Source organism: Mytilus californianus, unplaced genomic scaffold (assembly GCF_021869535.1).
Source record: "Mytilus californianus isolate M0D057914Y unplaced genomic scaffold, xbMytCali1.0.p SCAF_11, whole genome shotgun sequence".
NCBI classification, from domain to species: domain Eukaryota; kingdom Metazoa; phylum Mollusca; class Bivalvia; order Mytilida; family Mytilidae; genus Mytilus; species Mytilus californianus.
Genome location: NW_026262593.1, coordinates 45,065,478 through 45,082,806, shown reverse-complemented (window position 1 = coordinate 45,082,806; position 17,329 = coordinate 45,065,478). Strand labels below are relative to the sequence as shown.

General features: G+C 31.5%; 1 protein-coding gene and 1 long non-coding RNA gene across 2 annotated transcripts; both read left to right on the top strand.

Moving 5' to 3' along the window:
- The first annotated feature begins 490 nt into the window (after positions 1 to 490).
- On the top strand, positions 491 to 16,757 carry LOC127720147 (uncharacterized). The gene is made up of 2 exons (XM_052226613.1): positions 491 to 627; positions 8,283 to 16,757. The coding sequence occupies exon 2, from the start codon at positions 8,308 to 8,310 to the stop codon at positions 10,222 to 10,224; it is 1,917 nt and encodes a 638-aa protein (XP_052082573.1). The 5' UTR covers positions 491 to 627; positions 8,283 to 8,307; the 3' UTR covers positions 10,225 to 16,757.
- On the top strand, positions 5,423 to 16,757 carry LOC127720171 (uncharacterized). The gene is made up of 2 exons (XR_007990649.1): positions 5,423 to 5,556; positions 13,360 to 16,757. It is a non-coding gene; the product is annotated as an uncharacterized LOC127720171 (long non-coding RNA).
- Positions 16,758 to 17,329: the final 572 nt, after the last annotated feature.

The window sequence follows — 17,329 nt, the reverse complement described above, 5'->3', positions numbered from 1 at the left end:
ATAATGATATGTAAGCAATTATACAGTCTATCTTTATTTCATATCATGATAGACAAAAGTCATAGTGTTTTACATGTACATGTATGCTATAAAGTCAATACAAGCCAAAAATGTTCAAACGTATATACTGTTAGATAATGAACATGTTAGTTATCATGTTTACCAACACATTATTCGTTTCATTTACTAACTCAAATACACAATAGTATACATGGTATAGCTAATAATCTTCTTCTGAAGTTCTGTATGTATGTCCTACCGTTAAGGAGCACCACACAATTTCTAGGAGCGGAATAAAAGTATACATTTTATACAGGTTCTCCTTAAGTCCTCACAGAAATAATCATGTATACATGACCCAAATGTCATAAACACTGTTCCAAGTCTTACAAAAGCTATTCGTTCAAACCTAAAATAAAAATGAGGAGACTTACTTTCCGGAATCTGCACATTTCTAGACCCAGTTTGTTCATACGGAAGTGATATTTTCTTACACGAGCCAAAACAAAGACGAAAATTCCTGAAGGTTTCCTTATAAGAAGTAAAATATAGACAACCATACATCTGAATAGAGCAAACGGAGTATCAAACTAATTAAATGAAGCATTATATAGAAGCTTGCTTTAGGTAATTAACTTATTGCCACAAGTTTAGACTCCCCAAAGAACTCGCCTTAGGTTCACAAAAGGCAAAAATATGGCCGTGTTTACATTACACAATCTACAATGAGTACAGACAAACTGGTGTATGTATGCAGTTATTAAGGCATGGCTGAAGCTAGATATATAAAAGTAATATGCATTTTATGTTTCACACAATTAAAACTTTTCCTGGATTTTGATGTGCATTTTCTTTCAACATGTTCAAATCTGCAGAGATGGCAAGATATGGAAACACCAGTTTCACTTGATTTGCCCCATCTCCCCCCCTCCCACCCCTCAGTTGAACACATATGATACAGAAAAGATCCATCATGGTTTTTTTCTTAGGATTTGACACAAAGTTTATATTCAAAGAAAATTATACCTCCACGACTTACTTTTGATTACATTTCGGCTTGTTTAATGTACTACTAAACATGCTAAAAACCATGTTTCAATACTTTTCCAAAAAATAACACAACCTTCAAACAGAAAGAGATGTGTTCACTCTGTTTTTTGCAAAGCGTGTACTTTAATTTATAGGCCTTTTAGTAAGTCCCTAAGATTAAGGCTGAATACAAATACATATTTGTGAAATCATACAACTATTGGTAATTTGCCTAAGTTTACCTAAGTGTTTCCAAATGCAGGAGATCAGCTTGCTCCTCTATATTTGGCTCTATTTCACTGTCACTATCACTGTTGATTACTGTGCTACCTCCGATCGTGAAGTTGTAATCTACTGTGTAGTCATAAATCATAGGATGTTCTTTCCAATATTTATCTAGTCTTCGTTCGAATGTTTTAACGTTTTTGGCAGTTACAATTGTCTCAGGAAAACTGTTCCAGACTTCCACTACTCTGTTGGTAAAATAATACTTTCTAACATCCAGCCTACTCCTGTTCTTGACTAACTTCAAAGAAAGCCCTCTTGTTGTTGAACCACTACTTAATGTGAAAATACCACTTGATGCCCTTTCATCATAGATGTTATTGAGAATCTTGTACGTCTCGATCATGTCGCCTCGTAGTCTACGATATCTAAGTGTTGGTAATTTCAGGAGTTTTAATCTGTCTTCGTATGATAGATCTTTCAAGTTTGGAAGCATTTTTGTAGCCCGTCTTTGTACGTGGGGATCCCTGTGTGCTATTTTTTTAGCTAAAGAAATAGATAACCTAGTTAATATCAAAATGTAATAAAAACCTTTAGACATTTTTTTTGCCAATATAAAGGCATACAGAAAAAAATTAACTGGATTTTTTCTTGTAATTGCGATATAACATTCTTGAAGCAGTATATTTATATAAACATGTATAATGTAGTCGATTGCAAAAAAATAAAAATGGGGATCCCTGTGTGCTATTTTTTTAGCTAAAGAAATAGATAACCTAGTTAATATCAAAATGTTATACGAATAAATGTCTGAATTTTATAGATGATATAAAAGTAAACCGTCTTCATTTGCCTCAAATTTTATGCCCCCCCCCCCCCCCCCCCCTCCCCAGTAGATTTCGAGTGGTTAAATATACATTACCTGCATTTTCCTTTGCCAATACTTTCAAATCCATGTACTGTAAATTCAGAAATTATTGCGTGCATTTATTATTGCGATTTTGTTATTTTAGACTAAAATGTGATTTTAATTTTTGCGCAAAGATATTGAGAAAAATCCTGTTTAATTCATATAAAAAATTTCTAAATGCGGGTTTAAATTATTGCGATTATTACCCTGTCACATTTTTCGCAAAAATTAAAACTCCGCAATAATTTCTGAATTTACAGTAACTGACAGTCAGGGGTACTACTTGTACAAGTAATTTTTATTTACTTGAAGAAGTAAATATTAATATACTTATATAAGTAAATTTGTAGGATACTTATACAAGTGTATTTTATATACTTGTATAGGTAAAAAAAAATGGGCTTAGTTATGTCCCTTAGACATTCAGATTTTTTTACTTATACAAGTAAAAAAGTCATCCTATCTTCTTTTCTTGAATTCTTAGGACTTCTTTGCTCTAATAGAATTTTTGATTGTCTGTCCTTTGCAGATGCCTTTACTAATCATATAAGTGTAATTTCATGGACAATGAAAATCTCATTTGTCTGTTATCTTGAGAACACTGCTCATTTACAAGCCCCCAAGGGGCAATTTTTGAAGGCCTTGCGCAAATACTTAAGATCTTTGCGCAATCAGTTTCTTTGTTGAATTAATAAGATGAAACATTGAACTCTAATAAAAAATTATGAGCTGACCTGAGAAAAATTGTTAAAGGCATGTTTTTACGTCTCAAAATTTGAGAATTTTTGTGGGATTGTAAAAAAAATTTACTTATACAAGTAAATTTTTGAGAAAATTAAGGGGAGATTATTCAAACATTATAATTAACTTATATAAGTTTATTTTATTTACTTCTTCAAGTAAATAAAGATTACTTGTACAAGTAGTACCCCTGACTGACTGATTTGATGAAATTCATGATTTTTCCACCAATTTTGGCTGCTTATCATTAGCACAAAGTCACACATGATACGGATTTATGTTAAAATATTGATTGCCGTCAGGGTTCCCAGGGTCAAATACTTTTTGACACTTCTTTCGCCAAAAGAATATATTTTTCGCCAACTTACATAAACATATTTACTTTTTGTTAAAAATTTTCTATCTTTCTGACAACAAAAACTGCACTGAACAATTGTGAAGTACCCACTTCAAAATAAGTACTTCCAAACTTGTCAAAGTTTAAAGATAGAGTAAAATCAGAGTTTTTATTTTCATTTACCTGTGTTTAAAGTAATTGCAAATGGCTGATATTTTTGTTCAAACACATGAAACATATTGTTTTTCTTAAATTGTTTAACATTTCACAGCAGTATAACATGTTACCTTTATTATTCTTCCCTTATTTTATTTATTTTGTATTTACATTGTATCATAGATCAAATTTATTTGTTCAGTGTATGTTCGCTGGTGTTAATATGTCTTTTGATTGAGTTAAGCCATTTCAATTGATATTTTATAGTGTGTCTTTCTATGTTGTGATGTTACACTATTGTTTCAGATAAGGGTGAAGGTTTGATACCATTAAAACGTTTAAACCCGCTGCAATTGTTTGCACCTGTCCTAAGTCAGGAATCTGATGTTCAGTAGTTGTCGTTTGTTGATGTGGTTCATAAGTGTTTCTTGTTTTTTATATAGATTAGACCGTTGGTTTTCCCATTTGAATGGTTTTACACTAGTAATTTTTGGGGCCCTTTATAGCTTGCTGTTCGGTGTGAGCCAAGGCTCCGTGTTGAAGACCGTACTTCGACCTATAATGGTTTACTTTTATAAATTTTGACTTGGATGGAAAGTTGTCTCATTGGCACTCATACCACATCTTCTTATATCTATTTTTTCTTACTTTTGAGCATTTTTGGTCAGAACAATTGTTTTGTTTTGGACCATCGCTATACAAAAAAGTTAAGAAGTAAAAGTATGCTTTAAACACATGCATCACTAAAATGGTAAAAATCCTTTAGGTGACATGGGATGCCATTTAACCACACAATTTCATTACACAATACAATCCCATTGTTTGGGATAGCTATAAAAGGCAATCAGCTTAATATTGATTTTCTATCAAAATCATAACATGTGACGAGTTCAAGGTGAATTCCCAGTATTGCCCGACCAGCGAATAAGTCTGAGAAACCCTAAAAAATAAACAAGGTGGATGAAGGTCGAACCATTTTATATTTATTTTGCCAATAATGAATTTTAATCGGCACAATTTTTATTTTTTTGCAAAATGCAAAAATGGCGACTGCCACAGAAACCCTGATTACAGTGGAATCCCCTGTGTCTGCATGGCCGGTGATATTACGATTACCTGATTTCATCACATCCACAATGTAATACAAAAAGAATCGTTCTTGGTATTGTTTTAATCATCCTAAGGGACAAAATAGATTAAAATTGATAAGTTCAAGCATAAATTTATAATTGCATTTCCATGATAAACCATATTGAGCTATTTTCCAATTAAAAAAGATACATCATCAGATAAACATGATAAAATAGGTTTCATTTTAAGTCTTATTTTTATCAAAATGAAAAAATTTTGCTCTGCATCCTTGTCAATATGTTTGGTTCAAATTGAACTATATTTCCTAGTAGAAAATCTTTCCTGTATTCAATATATAAAGCTATTTTTTAGAAAGCATGAACAAAATCACCAGACATTTGAAAAATTGTCAAAACAGGGGTTTCCCTAATTTTGGCCATGGACACACATTACATAAAATCTTAAGGGTGAAACCATACATAAAGAAGACTTTCATGAAATTAAAGTATGTCATGAATTTGTTCAAACAATATAATCTGATTATTGGTTTCATGAGATTGCCAGAGTGAAGCCAAAAGTCTTATGTGCGCAGATACACCGGACTGCACTGTAGATCAAAGTGCATTCATAATACAGGCAAATTGACAGGTTGAAACCATGGCAATTGCTCAAAGTTAAGTTTCATCTTTACCTGTCTGCCAAAAATGGCCATGTTTTCACAACATAATTAACCCTAAGGACAGACAAACCTGCGCATCTGGTGAAGTTTTAAGACATGACTGTCAGTCAGGGGTACTACTTGTACAAGTTATTTTTATTTACTTGAAAGATGTAAATATTAATATACTTATATAAATAAATTTGTAAGATACTTATACAAGTGTATTTTATTTACTTGCATAGGTAAATTATTTAAATGGTTTACTTATGACCCTTAGACATTCAGATTTTTGATACGACCGCAAAAATTTTTTGCGGTCGTATATTGGTACGACGTTGGCGTCGTCGTCGTCGTCCGAAGACACATTGGTTTTCGCACTCTAACTTTAGTTTAAGTGAATGGATCTCTATGAAATTTTACCATAAGGTTCAATACCACAAAAGGAAGGTTGGGATTGATTTTGGGGGTTATGGTACCAACAGTTAAGGAATTAGGGGCCAAAAAGGGGCCAAAAATAAGCATTTTTGTAACTTCCAGACATAACTTGTGTGTTAGTGTATGGATCTCTCTGACATTGTACCACAAGGTTCCATATCACACAGGGAATGCTGGGATTAATTTTGGGGGTAATTGCCTCAAAATATTAGGAATTAGGGGCCAAAAAAGGGGCAAAAAACAAGCATTTTTCTAGTTTCATGACAATAACTTGTGTGTAAGTGTATGGATCTTTCTGAAATTGTACTACAAGGTTCCATTTCACAAAGGGAAAGCTGGAATTGAGTTTGGGGGTAATTGCCCAAAACGTTTAGGAATAAGGGGCCAAAAATAAGCATTTTTCTAGTTTCCAGACAATAACTTGTGTTCAAGTGTATGGATCTCTCTGAAATTGTACTGCAAGGTACCATACCACAAAGGGAAGGCTGGGATTGAGTTTGGGGGTGATGAATCATAAGGGGGTACAAAAAATTTTTTTGGGGGGGGGGTTTTCCTTTTTTTTTCTTTTAAAATTTTCCATTTTAAGTTGGGTATTTCTGTTTTATATTTAAAAGCAAATTATAATGATATGGTAGGAGATACACACCAAACAGGATGTGTAAATTATTATATAATTAGTATTGTGCAATAGCAAGAAATTTTCAATTGCACAGTATTGCACAATAGCAAGAAATCTTCAATTGCACAGTATTGCGCAATTGCAAGAAATCTTCAATTGCACAGTATTGTGCAATAGCAAGAAATATCCAATAGCACAATATTGCGCAATAGCAAGAAATTGTCAATTGTACAGTATTGCGCAATAGCAAGAAATATTCAATTGCACAGTATTGTGCAAAAGAAGATACTTCGTATAAATTGCTTATTTCTTGACCAATTTCAATGGGGTTTTATTCTTGAATTCTTGGGGTTCTTTAATATGCTGATTCTAACCGTGTATTAAGTTTTTGGATTTTGGGCCCCGTTTTTAAATTGGTCCACATTGAGGTCCAAAGGGTCCAAAATTAAACGTTGTTTGATTTCATCAAAAATTGAATTATTGGGGTTCTTTGATATGCCGATTCTAACCGTGTATTTAGATTTTTGATTTTTGGGCCCCATTATCAACTTTGTCCACATTGAGGTCAAAAGGGTCCAAAATTAAACTTTGTTTGATTTCATCAAAAATTGAATTCTTGGGGTTCTTTGATATGCTGAATCTAACCATGTATTTAGATTTTGGATATTGGACCATAATAGTTGAATATCCAATTTAAAATTTTTAAGTTCTTAGACCACATTCATTCTGTGTCAGAAACCTATGCTGTGTCAAATATTTAATCACAATCCAAATTCAGAGCTGTATCAAGCTTGAATGTTGTGTCCATACTTGCCCCAACTGTTCAGGGTTCGACCTCTGCGGTCGTATCAAGCTGCGCCCTGCGGAGCATTTTATTTACTTATACAAGTAAAAAACTCATACTATCTTCTTTTCTTGAATTTCTCTGAACTTCTTTGCTCTAATAGAATTTTTAATTGTCTGTCCTTTGCAGATGTTTTTACTTATCATTTAAGTGTAATTTCATGGACAATGAAAATCTCATTTGTCTGTTGTCTTCAAAACACTGCTTATTTACAAGTCTCTGAGGGGCAATTTTTGAAGGCCTTGCGCAATAACTTAAGATCTTTGCTCAATTAGTTTCTTTGTTGATTTAATGAAATGAAACCTTGAACTCTAATTAAGAATTATGAGCTAACCAGAGAAAAATTGTTTAAAGCATGTTGTTACATCCCAAAACTTGAGAATTTTAGGGATTGTTAAAAAAATTTACTTATGCAAGTAAATTTTTTGAGAAAATTAAGGGGAGAATATTTAAACCTTATAAGAAAATATGAATATAACTAATTTACTTATACAAGTATATTATCATTTACTTCTTCAAGTAAATAAAAATAACTTGTACAAGTAGGACCCCTGACTGACTGTCACAGTACTTACATAAATAAATTATGATGTAATTTTTGTAGTAAATAAATAGTTACATTTGTTCGACTGTACAAGGAATACTATACAATTACAATGTACTGTCTTTAGTTTTTTTAAATTCATGGTTTTATTGACTTTTGAGAAACTGATATTCACTTTGAATATTGGCCTCAGTGCATATCGGTTTTTCAAAAGTCAAAGAACCACATATTTACTAAAACAAAAGACAGTAATTGTTTTATTCTATAACCCGGCAGGATAATTTGTCAAAACCAATTTTAGGTCAAACATTTTGCCATTATCATGATTACTATAAAGGTAAAAGTACATGACTTTTAAGTGTGGTGAATATCATTCTTCATTTACAAAACCCTACTAGAATAATACAAAACCCTACTAAAATAATACAAAACCCTACTAGAATAATACAAAACCCTACTAGAATAATACAAAACCCTACTAGAATAATACAAAACCCTACAAGAATAATACAAAACCCTACTAGAATAATACAAAACCCTACTAGAATAATACAAAACCCTACTAGAATAATACAAAACCCTACAAGAATAATACAAAACCCTACTAGAATAATACAAAACCGTACTAGAATAATACAAAACCCTACTAGAATAATACAAAACCCTACTAGAATAATACCAATATGGAATAATTTGTTTTCTTGTTGCAGGTAGAGGCTGATATTAGTGCTAAAGATGGCTGGTATGAAGAGTGTGCTGAGTATAAATGTTATACTTCTTATACATCTGAGCTCCAGTGTCTACATTCCAATCCTGTCAACCAAGCATCCAGATATGATGGTAGTCAACATTAAATGTCCATATGAATGCACATGTGATTTTCAGATAAGTCGGGCTGTTTGTCAGAATGGTTTTAGTCTTTCAATACTGAAAGATAGACGGCATATGTACCAACTGAAGACACTTTCTATTAAGAGAGTTGAAGAAGTGTTGATGAAAATAACCTTTGATAAATTTATAATGCTTGATAATTTAGATCTAAGTAGCAATGTTATTTCTGAAGTTCCAAAGAATGCTTTCAAAGGAAATAAGAAGCTAAAAACTTTAAATCTCATGAATAACTACATAGATGTTTTGAATTTTGAAACCTTTTTAAGTCTTTCAGAATTAGTGACTTTGGATTTAAGTCACAATAATTTACACACTTTTGATTCAAGATTATTTGATGATTTAAAAAATCTTGAGTATTTGAATCTTAGCATGAATGCAATCACCGATCTTCCACTTGGCGCTTTTAAGGAATTAAAAAATCTGAGAATTTTAGATCTGACTTCCAACGACTTGGTCCATTTAACAATGCCAATGTTGGTTGGAATGGAAACACTTCACACACTAAATATTTCTCATAACGATTTGGCCACCATTCCTGATGCAGTTGCTCAATTTTCTGACAATGTTTTCAAATTTATTATTACCAAAAACAATTTTGATTGCTCATGTGAACTCCAACCATTGATTCAAAGAATTAAGTCCAATCCATCAAAATATGGAAATTCCGATGATTTAATTTGTAATGGAAAGTACCATTTGCTTGAATTAGAAAACATCACCATGCCTTGTGCTCCACCTGAGGTTTATTTCATTACAAATTCAAGCAGCATACTTGCTCGTCAAAGTGTTTTACTGCAATGTAAAAGTTACGGAGTTCCTCAACCAGTCAACTATTGGAAATCCCCATGGGGTATCAATTTTGCCCAAGAAAATGTGGGAAATATTCTACAGTCCTATAATATCTCTACTGTGTCTTCTGCTTCTTACATAGGATACAGTTTAGGACTTGAATCCATAGTAGAAATGAAAGATGGCGACTCACTTTATATTGATGTGATGCGAGGTTATTTTGCAGGTGAATTCACATGCATCACTTTAAATGGGATCGGGGCTTCTAATTTTTCGATGGAAGTTGGTATTCATGATGCTATTGCTGACACGAAAAGTATGAGTTATTACATCGGTGCAGGCAGTGCTTTTGTAATATTGATAACTGGAATCATTATTGGGTCAATATCTTTATGCGTACAAAAATGCAGTTGTTGCTGCGCTTGCTGCAGATGTTGTAATTGTGCCGAAACTGTGACAATGGAAAAAGATATTAAATATACGATTGAAGATATTGATGAATTGGAAGAAGGCAAACTCTCAACTCTGGATTCTTGTGCTTCCAATGAGTTTTACTTTTGCCCAGATCCACCAGACACGCCATTTAATTCACCTACTGAACAAACACCAAGAGAATCCCCTCGTAAATGCCCAACACCAAGTGTTGATTCATCTGACAAGAATAAGTCTCCTAACATCAAAGACACTCTTGATGAAGTTAAAGTGAGGCTCGAAAAAAAGATGGAAAAGGTCAGAGGTCACTATAATTCACTTAAAGAAACAGGATCTGGGTATTTATCAAACATAAAAGGATCCGCTGCTATTAAAGTAGCTAGTGGTGTGGAGAGTGTTAAGTTTGGTGTACGATCTATCAAAGAGTTCTGTGGTACTGGTGACATGGGAACACAGACTATATCAGCCCTTTCTTTTGGAACTGATAATCACATGGCAACACAGACAGAAGATGTTAAAATTGAATCCACAACTTTGTAAAATATATTTTCAACTAAGAAAAAAATGCTATAGCTAGTTTACATTGTAATGAACATGTATGTTTTGTAAATGTTGTGTATTCTATCACAATATGTACATGTATATGAAGTATGTGAAAAACTGTAATATTGTAAAAAATGAAATAGCAGTTAGCTAGAAGAGCTTGACAAGTGAAATAAACAAAAATTTGTTTTTCCTTTTTTAAAGTTTTAAATGTAACCTTGGTAACGTGTAATAAATTTTGAAATTTCTTCAATGAGTTTTAGAAAATTAATGTAGTTTGATAATTCAAAATAAGATAAAAGATAGACTGCAATGTATATCTTGTATATATATATACATGTAAAATTATGAAAAAAAACATTTGATTGCATTGAATACATACAATCTTTCTTAATTTCATGAATTTTAATAGAGGCATGAACTAGGAAATAAATTCTGATAGAAATAATTCAGTGTTCTCAAAAACTGTCTGGCCTGTCTGTCCTGATCACCAAAAATCAGGTAGGACCACCAATTTCCAGTGTAGTGTAGGGGGGAGGGTTATTCTTTAGGGGGGCTTTCTGATAACTAGTATAGCTCCTAATTACAATGTTTATCAATATCAGATTAGGAACCATTATTGTGAAATTGATTTGGCTTACATGTATATTTGTTTAATTTGATTCTGTGGAATTAATAAATGATGATAGCAAAAATAAAGGACCACCAAATTTTCAATGGAAACCACCAGATTTATATAGTCTCTGTGGTTCTAATGACCACCAGGCTAAAAAAGATTTTGAGAACTCTGATACATACACTGTTCTTAATGGCATAAACACAATACTCAAATTAATTTACTAGGATTGTGTCGATTCTCAATTTTTTTTTAGGAGAAAATAATATATTGAATGTATATAGGAGGGTCTGGATGAGTTTACAGAATAGAGAATAATAGGCAAAATGTGCAGAATAGATGTTAAAAAAATAAAGAATAGAGAATCATCATGATAATGGGGTGCTAATATATCAAGAATAGAGAGTAATGGGCAAAAATATAGAATACAGGAAAATTACATAAAAAATTAAAGAATACAGAAATGGAGCACCTCTCATCCAGACATTTTTCTTGTCTTTCACATCTTTTTTACATAGCATCAGGCCATGTTTCCTTTGAGTGATTAACACTAAGTTAAATTAGCATGTTAAGTTGATAAAAGTAGTTAGATCTTCAACTTAGGTAGAAAAAACATTCCACACATTCCAGTTGTTTTGAAACATTCAACATTTTGTTTTTAATGATTCCTTGTTGTTATATTTCTTTATCATGTTTATCTTAACACTTACAACTTAATTTTTCATTATTGAACATTTGCATGGGACATTAAATTTCATGGTAGCCATTATCAAGTCAACATGGTCAATATCTAAAACCTGTCATACAAAACTAATATAACTTGGTACGATGAACGTAAATGTACACGAATAAATCTGTGTTTTTCAATGTTGAAAATTATGTCATGTATATGCTCTACAAGGAGGAAACAGAATATATATATAAACATGATAAAGTTATGTAAACTTTGTTTAATTCTAATACCAAGTTTCTGGTTTTTTTTGTATTATTTTATTTTTCCTATTTTTTTTTATCATGTTTACATGTATATGACTATGTTTATACCATATATCATATATATTATATATTAACCTGTTTCTATGTAAGCTACATAGTACAACAAAAAATTCACTCACTTTGTGTCTTCATTACTGATATAATTTCCCAGACTTATTCATCATAGGAATTTATAATGGATTATAACATGCACCATTTGATTTTTTTTTTGCATACATTTTTAGTTTGAGTGCCTAGCTATATATAGGCTTGGGTAGTTCAAAACCAATCCTTAAATGTTAGAAATGTGACAGTGTACCAACTTTAAAACAATACTGAAAGATTCTGTATCAGAATTATTTTTCATTTCAAACTTATAGTGTTGTTAGATTTTAGTTAAATTTTATTTATTTGGATTTCTCTAAGACTTTATACTTAAGGGCATACGATACAGTTTTGATTTCAAGGTGAATTTTTGACAAAAACTTGCATACCAGCTATTTTTCACTTAGCCTTTTTCACTTAGCCAATTTAAATATGTAATAAAAAATATACCTTCAACATACTTTTAGAGATAAATGGGGTAGAAAGTTTAGACATTTACTCAAAATTTCAATTTCTTGGAAATTTCTATACATATGTATATCCTGTGGACAGACATTATTATGTAACCAAACTTTTTTGTTTCAAAAGATAAACAGATGCGGATTTTTGAAAAAGCATTTCGAATATCTTCTCAACATAAATATGCTATATATTTGTGTAACAATTTTTTGGAAATAATTCATTTTAATTGAATTTTCATGATTTTAGATAAAAAAGCACCTTTTGCTGTATATTTATCTGATTATAAAAAAAATCAATGGTGATTTGTTCATAAAAATTGGTACAACTAATCTTCATTCATGTTCAATCCATAAGACATTTTTAAAAAGAAGGGTCCATGTGCTCGTCTTCAAGCTAATGATGAAAATCAGTCGAAAAATGCATCTTTTCCTGATGTGGCATATTCTGATGGCATGAAAAATATCATTTTACATGTATGTTACCAACGTCATTTCCTCCCCTGTAACTGTATCATATGCCCTTAGCTTACATCCTAGCTGTTGTTGGACAGTTTACTAATATTTAGTTTGTGTAACAAGTTAAGAAATGATAAATTAGATATGTTTCCATTCCCATTTATAATTGCTGCTAAATTAGTATATCAGCTGTCATTTTTGGCTGGGTTGCACAAATTTGAAATCCTAGTATTTATATGGTGGGGGACTGCTTGATAGGAATGATAGATTTAATTATTTACCTATAATCTGATAATCATTGATTTATTTACCCTAAGTGACCGTCTGGAAACCACATGTTTTGGACACACAAAGGAACAAAATAGACAAAGTCGAGCAATATCTATATCAGTCAGCGGTACTACTTGTACAAGTTATTTTTATATAATGGTATGATGTCGTCGTCGTCCGAAGACACATTGGTTTCCAGTCAATAACTTTAGTTTAAGTAAATGGATTTCTATGAAATTTTTTAAGAAGGTTCAATACCGCAAAAGGAAGGTTGGGATTGATTTTGGGGATGATGGTCCCAACCGTTTAGGAATTAGGGGCCCAAAACAAGCATTTTTCTAGTTTCGAATAATAACTTGTGTATAAGTATTTCGATTGCTCTGAAATTGTACGACAATGTTTAATACCACAAGGAGAAGGTTGGGATTTATTTTAGGGGTTATGGGGCCAACAGTTTAGGAATTAAGGGCCAAAAACAAGCATTTTCTAGTTTCCAGACAATAACTTGTGTGTAAGTGTATGGGTCTCGCTGACATTGTACCACAAGATTCCATATCACAAAGGGAAGGCTAGGATTGAGTTTGGGGTTAATTACCCTAATATGTAGGAATAAGGGGCCAAAAACAAGCATTTTTCTAGTTTCAAGACAATAACTTGTGTTTAAGTGTATGGATCTTTCTGAAATTGTACTACAAGGTTCCATACTACTAAGGAAAGGCTGGGATTGAGTTTTGGGGTTATTGCTCCAAGGGGGGTTTCAAAAAGTTTGGGGGGGGGGGGATTTTTTTAGAGGATTCATAATTTTTTTTCAAAATTTTTCAAATTTTGAATTTTTGAAAAGTTTCAAGAAGAAATCTTCAATTGCACAGTATTGCGCAATAGATTTGTAAGATCTTGAACACATTTATTTTGTGTCAGAAATCTATATTATGTCAAAAATTTTATCACAATCCAAATTCAGATAGTATCAAGCTTGAATATTGTGTCCAAATTTGTACCAACTGTTTATGGTTCAACCTCTGCGGTCTTATCAGGCTGTGCTCAGCGAAGCATTTTATTATTTACTTGAAGAGGTAAATAATAATATACTTATATAAGTAAATTTGTTATATTCATATTTTCTTATAAAGTTTGAATAATCTCCCCTTAATTTTCTCAAAAAAATTTGCTTGTATATGTAATTTTTTTTTACAATCCCTAAAATTCTCAAGTTTTGGGATGTAAAAACACGCCTTAAACAATTTTTCTCTGGTTAGCTCATAAGTTTTTATTAGAGTTCAATGTTTCATCTAGCATGTCTAGTTAATTCAACAGGGAAACTAATTGCGCAAAGATCTTATGTAATTGTGCAAGGCCTTCAAAAATTGCCCCTTGGAGGCTTGTAAATGAACAGTAATTTTGGAAAATAACAGACAAATGAGATTTTCATGCAATTACACATCAATAATTAGTCCCCTACCGAGGAAGTCGAAGGGGACTTTAGGTTTGCACTCCGTCCGTCTGTCCATCTGTCCATCTGTCAGTCTGGCAAATCAGCTTTCCACACTTTTTTTCTTCGTTCTTGAAGATATTGCTTTGTTATTTATTATATAGTTTTATCATGACAAGTTATAGATCAAGTTCGAATTTTGTTCCGGTCTGATGATTTAGTCCAGAATTATGGACCATAACTCTGGACCATATTTAATGTTAGAGTACTATGTTAAACCATATTTCTGTACAAAGGGAGATAACTCATTTTTTAAAAGATATTCTTTGTTAAATTATTTGAGGAATTTTTTGACAGGTTTGTTTGTTATTTAGTATAAACTAATTTTCTGAATGCCATATATCATGTATATATAAAAAAAAATTATGACGAGAAATCCTTTTATTAGATAATAATCTATTTTTATTAATGTATATATTTCAATACATTACATTGTGTAGATAAAAGTTGTTAACATTTTATAGATAAGTTATAAATCTATATTAGTTTGTGACAAATGAAAGAAAAAAATATTTGGAACTATTAATTATATCTGATTATAATTTGAAAATAGATATACACTGTATTACATCATATCTAATTCTAGAGAACTATTAATCATATCTAATGTTTTTTTCGTCATGCTTATAAGATATTGATTGATAATTGGTATATAGTTTTATCGTGACAAGTTACAGATCAAGTTCAAATTTTTGTTTCGGTCTAATAATTTTGTGCAGAGTTATGGTCCTTGGACTTGAAAATTCACTCATATAATCAGTTTTCAACAGTTTTTAGTCATGCTTGAAGATATTGACATGATATTTACTTTTTGTTTACACCATGACAAGTTATAGAACAAGTTAGCATTTTGTTCCAGTATAATGAATTTTTACCCGGTAGGGGACTATGTATTGCCAGGCAATACTCTCAGAATGCTTGTTAATAAAGACATATGCAAAGGACAGACAATTAAAAATTCTATTAGAGCAAAGAAGTCCTGAGAAATTCAAGAAAAGAAGATAGTATGACTATTTTACTTGTACAAGTAAAAAAATCTTAATGACTAAGGGACATAACTAAGCCAATAAAATACACTTGTATAAGTTTTTACTGATATAAGTATAGTAATATTTACTTCTTTAAGTAAATAAAAATGACTTGTACAAGTAGTACCCCTGACTGTATATGCTCCCATGTTTTTTCAAATAATATGTGATGAGTTTATTAATTACAAATTTTTTTTTAAATCAAAACAATATTAAATATATTAAATTTTTGTAGTAAACTGAAAAAATGGCACTTTGAGTTTTTCTTTATTTTGTGCCCTATAATTCAATTGAAAATATGTACAGTGTCAGCTATTAAAATTTGTTGTCTTGATCAACAATGAAATTGATGAACATTCATTAAGCATCCAATGAAGAAAAATGCATCCATTTCAGAAAAGCCTGTTGATTTTCTGCTGTATCCACATTTCTATTATATTCACAATTTTTGAACTTAGGGCCACATTTACAGTTAACTATTTAGTGTAAATATTTGGTCCCTGTGCTGAAGAGAGTGTCTTTACCTCGAGCTCTAGCTCTATGTGAGGATTTATTTGTGTGCTGTGTTATATGATTTATTTGTGTGCTGTGTTATATGATTTTTATAGTATTATCATTTAACCTTTCAAATATTTACTTCTTGTAAAACAATACCAGATTTCACTTTAAACCCATCCAATAAAAATTGACTTTTACATCAGATACTCCCTAGATCTGAGATATGATAAATGTTCCTTCATTGCTTGAAACTTGATTCTCTTGAATATTTGTATACTGTTGTATGTCTTTTGGTCTTTTTTTTTCACCATGGGGTTGTCAGTGTTTTTTTTTTTTACTTATGAGTTTGAATGTCCCTTTGGTAAAATTCGCCTTTCTTTTTTATTCTTGATTTCCTTTCATTTCTTGTGTATGTTCACTGGTTGTACAATGATTATATGTACTATGTAGATAAAGAGTATGTTGGCTCTGATTAATTCCAGTTTGCTTTGATTCTTCATTTAATCAGAATTTTGTGTAATGTAAATATGATGTATTGTATTCATATCAGTTGTTTATTAAAATAATATTTGTATTTTTGCTGTTAATATGTTTGAAATTATACTTTAATAAAAAATAGTTTCCATGCAAAATGTCTTATGATTTTATTGTTGCCTGCGACAAAAGTTGCAGTATGGGAGACGTAGGTATTACTATCTGGAGGCAGCGGTGTAAACTATTTGTATAAAGCTTTATATTTCAGAAGATAGAAGACCTGGATGCTTCATATCTTGTATGCAGATACCCTATGTTACGAAGTTTCCGTCAATTGTATGTCCATTGTCCTTGACCTCATTTTCATGGTTCAGCGACTCCTAGGAAAAAAAATTGAGGTTTTTTGTCATGACTTTTAATGAGTAATAGGATAACTATATTTTGTATATGGGTTCCTTGCAACGTCTACATGTCCGTCACACAGAGTTCACCTGACCTCGACCTCATTTAATGGATCAGTGATCATGGTTAAAGTTACATGATTAGGTCTGTTTCTCAAATACTATAAGCAGTTGGTCAACTATATTTGGTGTATAGAATGATTGTACTGGGTACATGTCAGTCGGGCAGGTTTCATCCAACCTTGACCTCATTTTCATGGTTCATTGGACAATGTTAAGTTTTTGTGTTTTGATCAGTTTTTCAAGTTCTATAAGTAATAGGTCAACTA

What these genes read in the sequence shown, in the direction of transcription:
- LOC127720147 (XM_052226613.1), top strand. Translation starts at nt 8,308, where the DNA reads ATGGCTGGTATGAAGAGTGTGCTGAGTATAAATGTTATACTTCTTATA.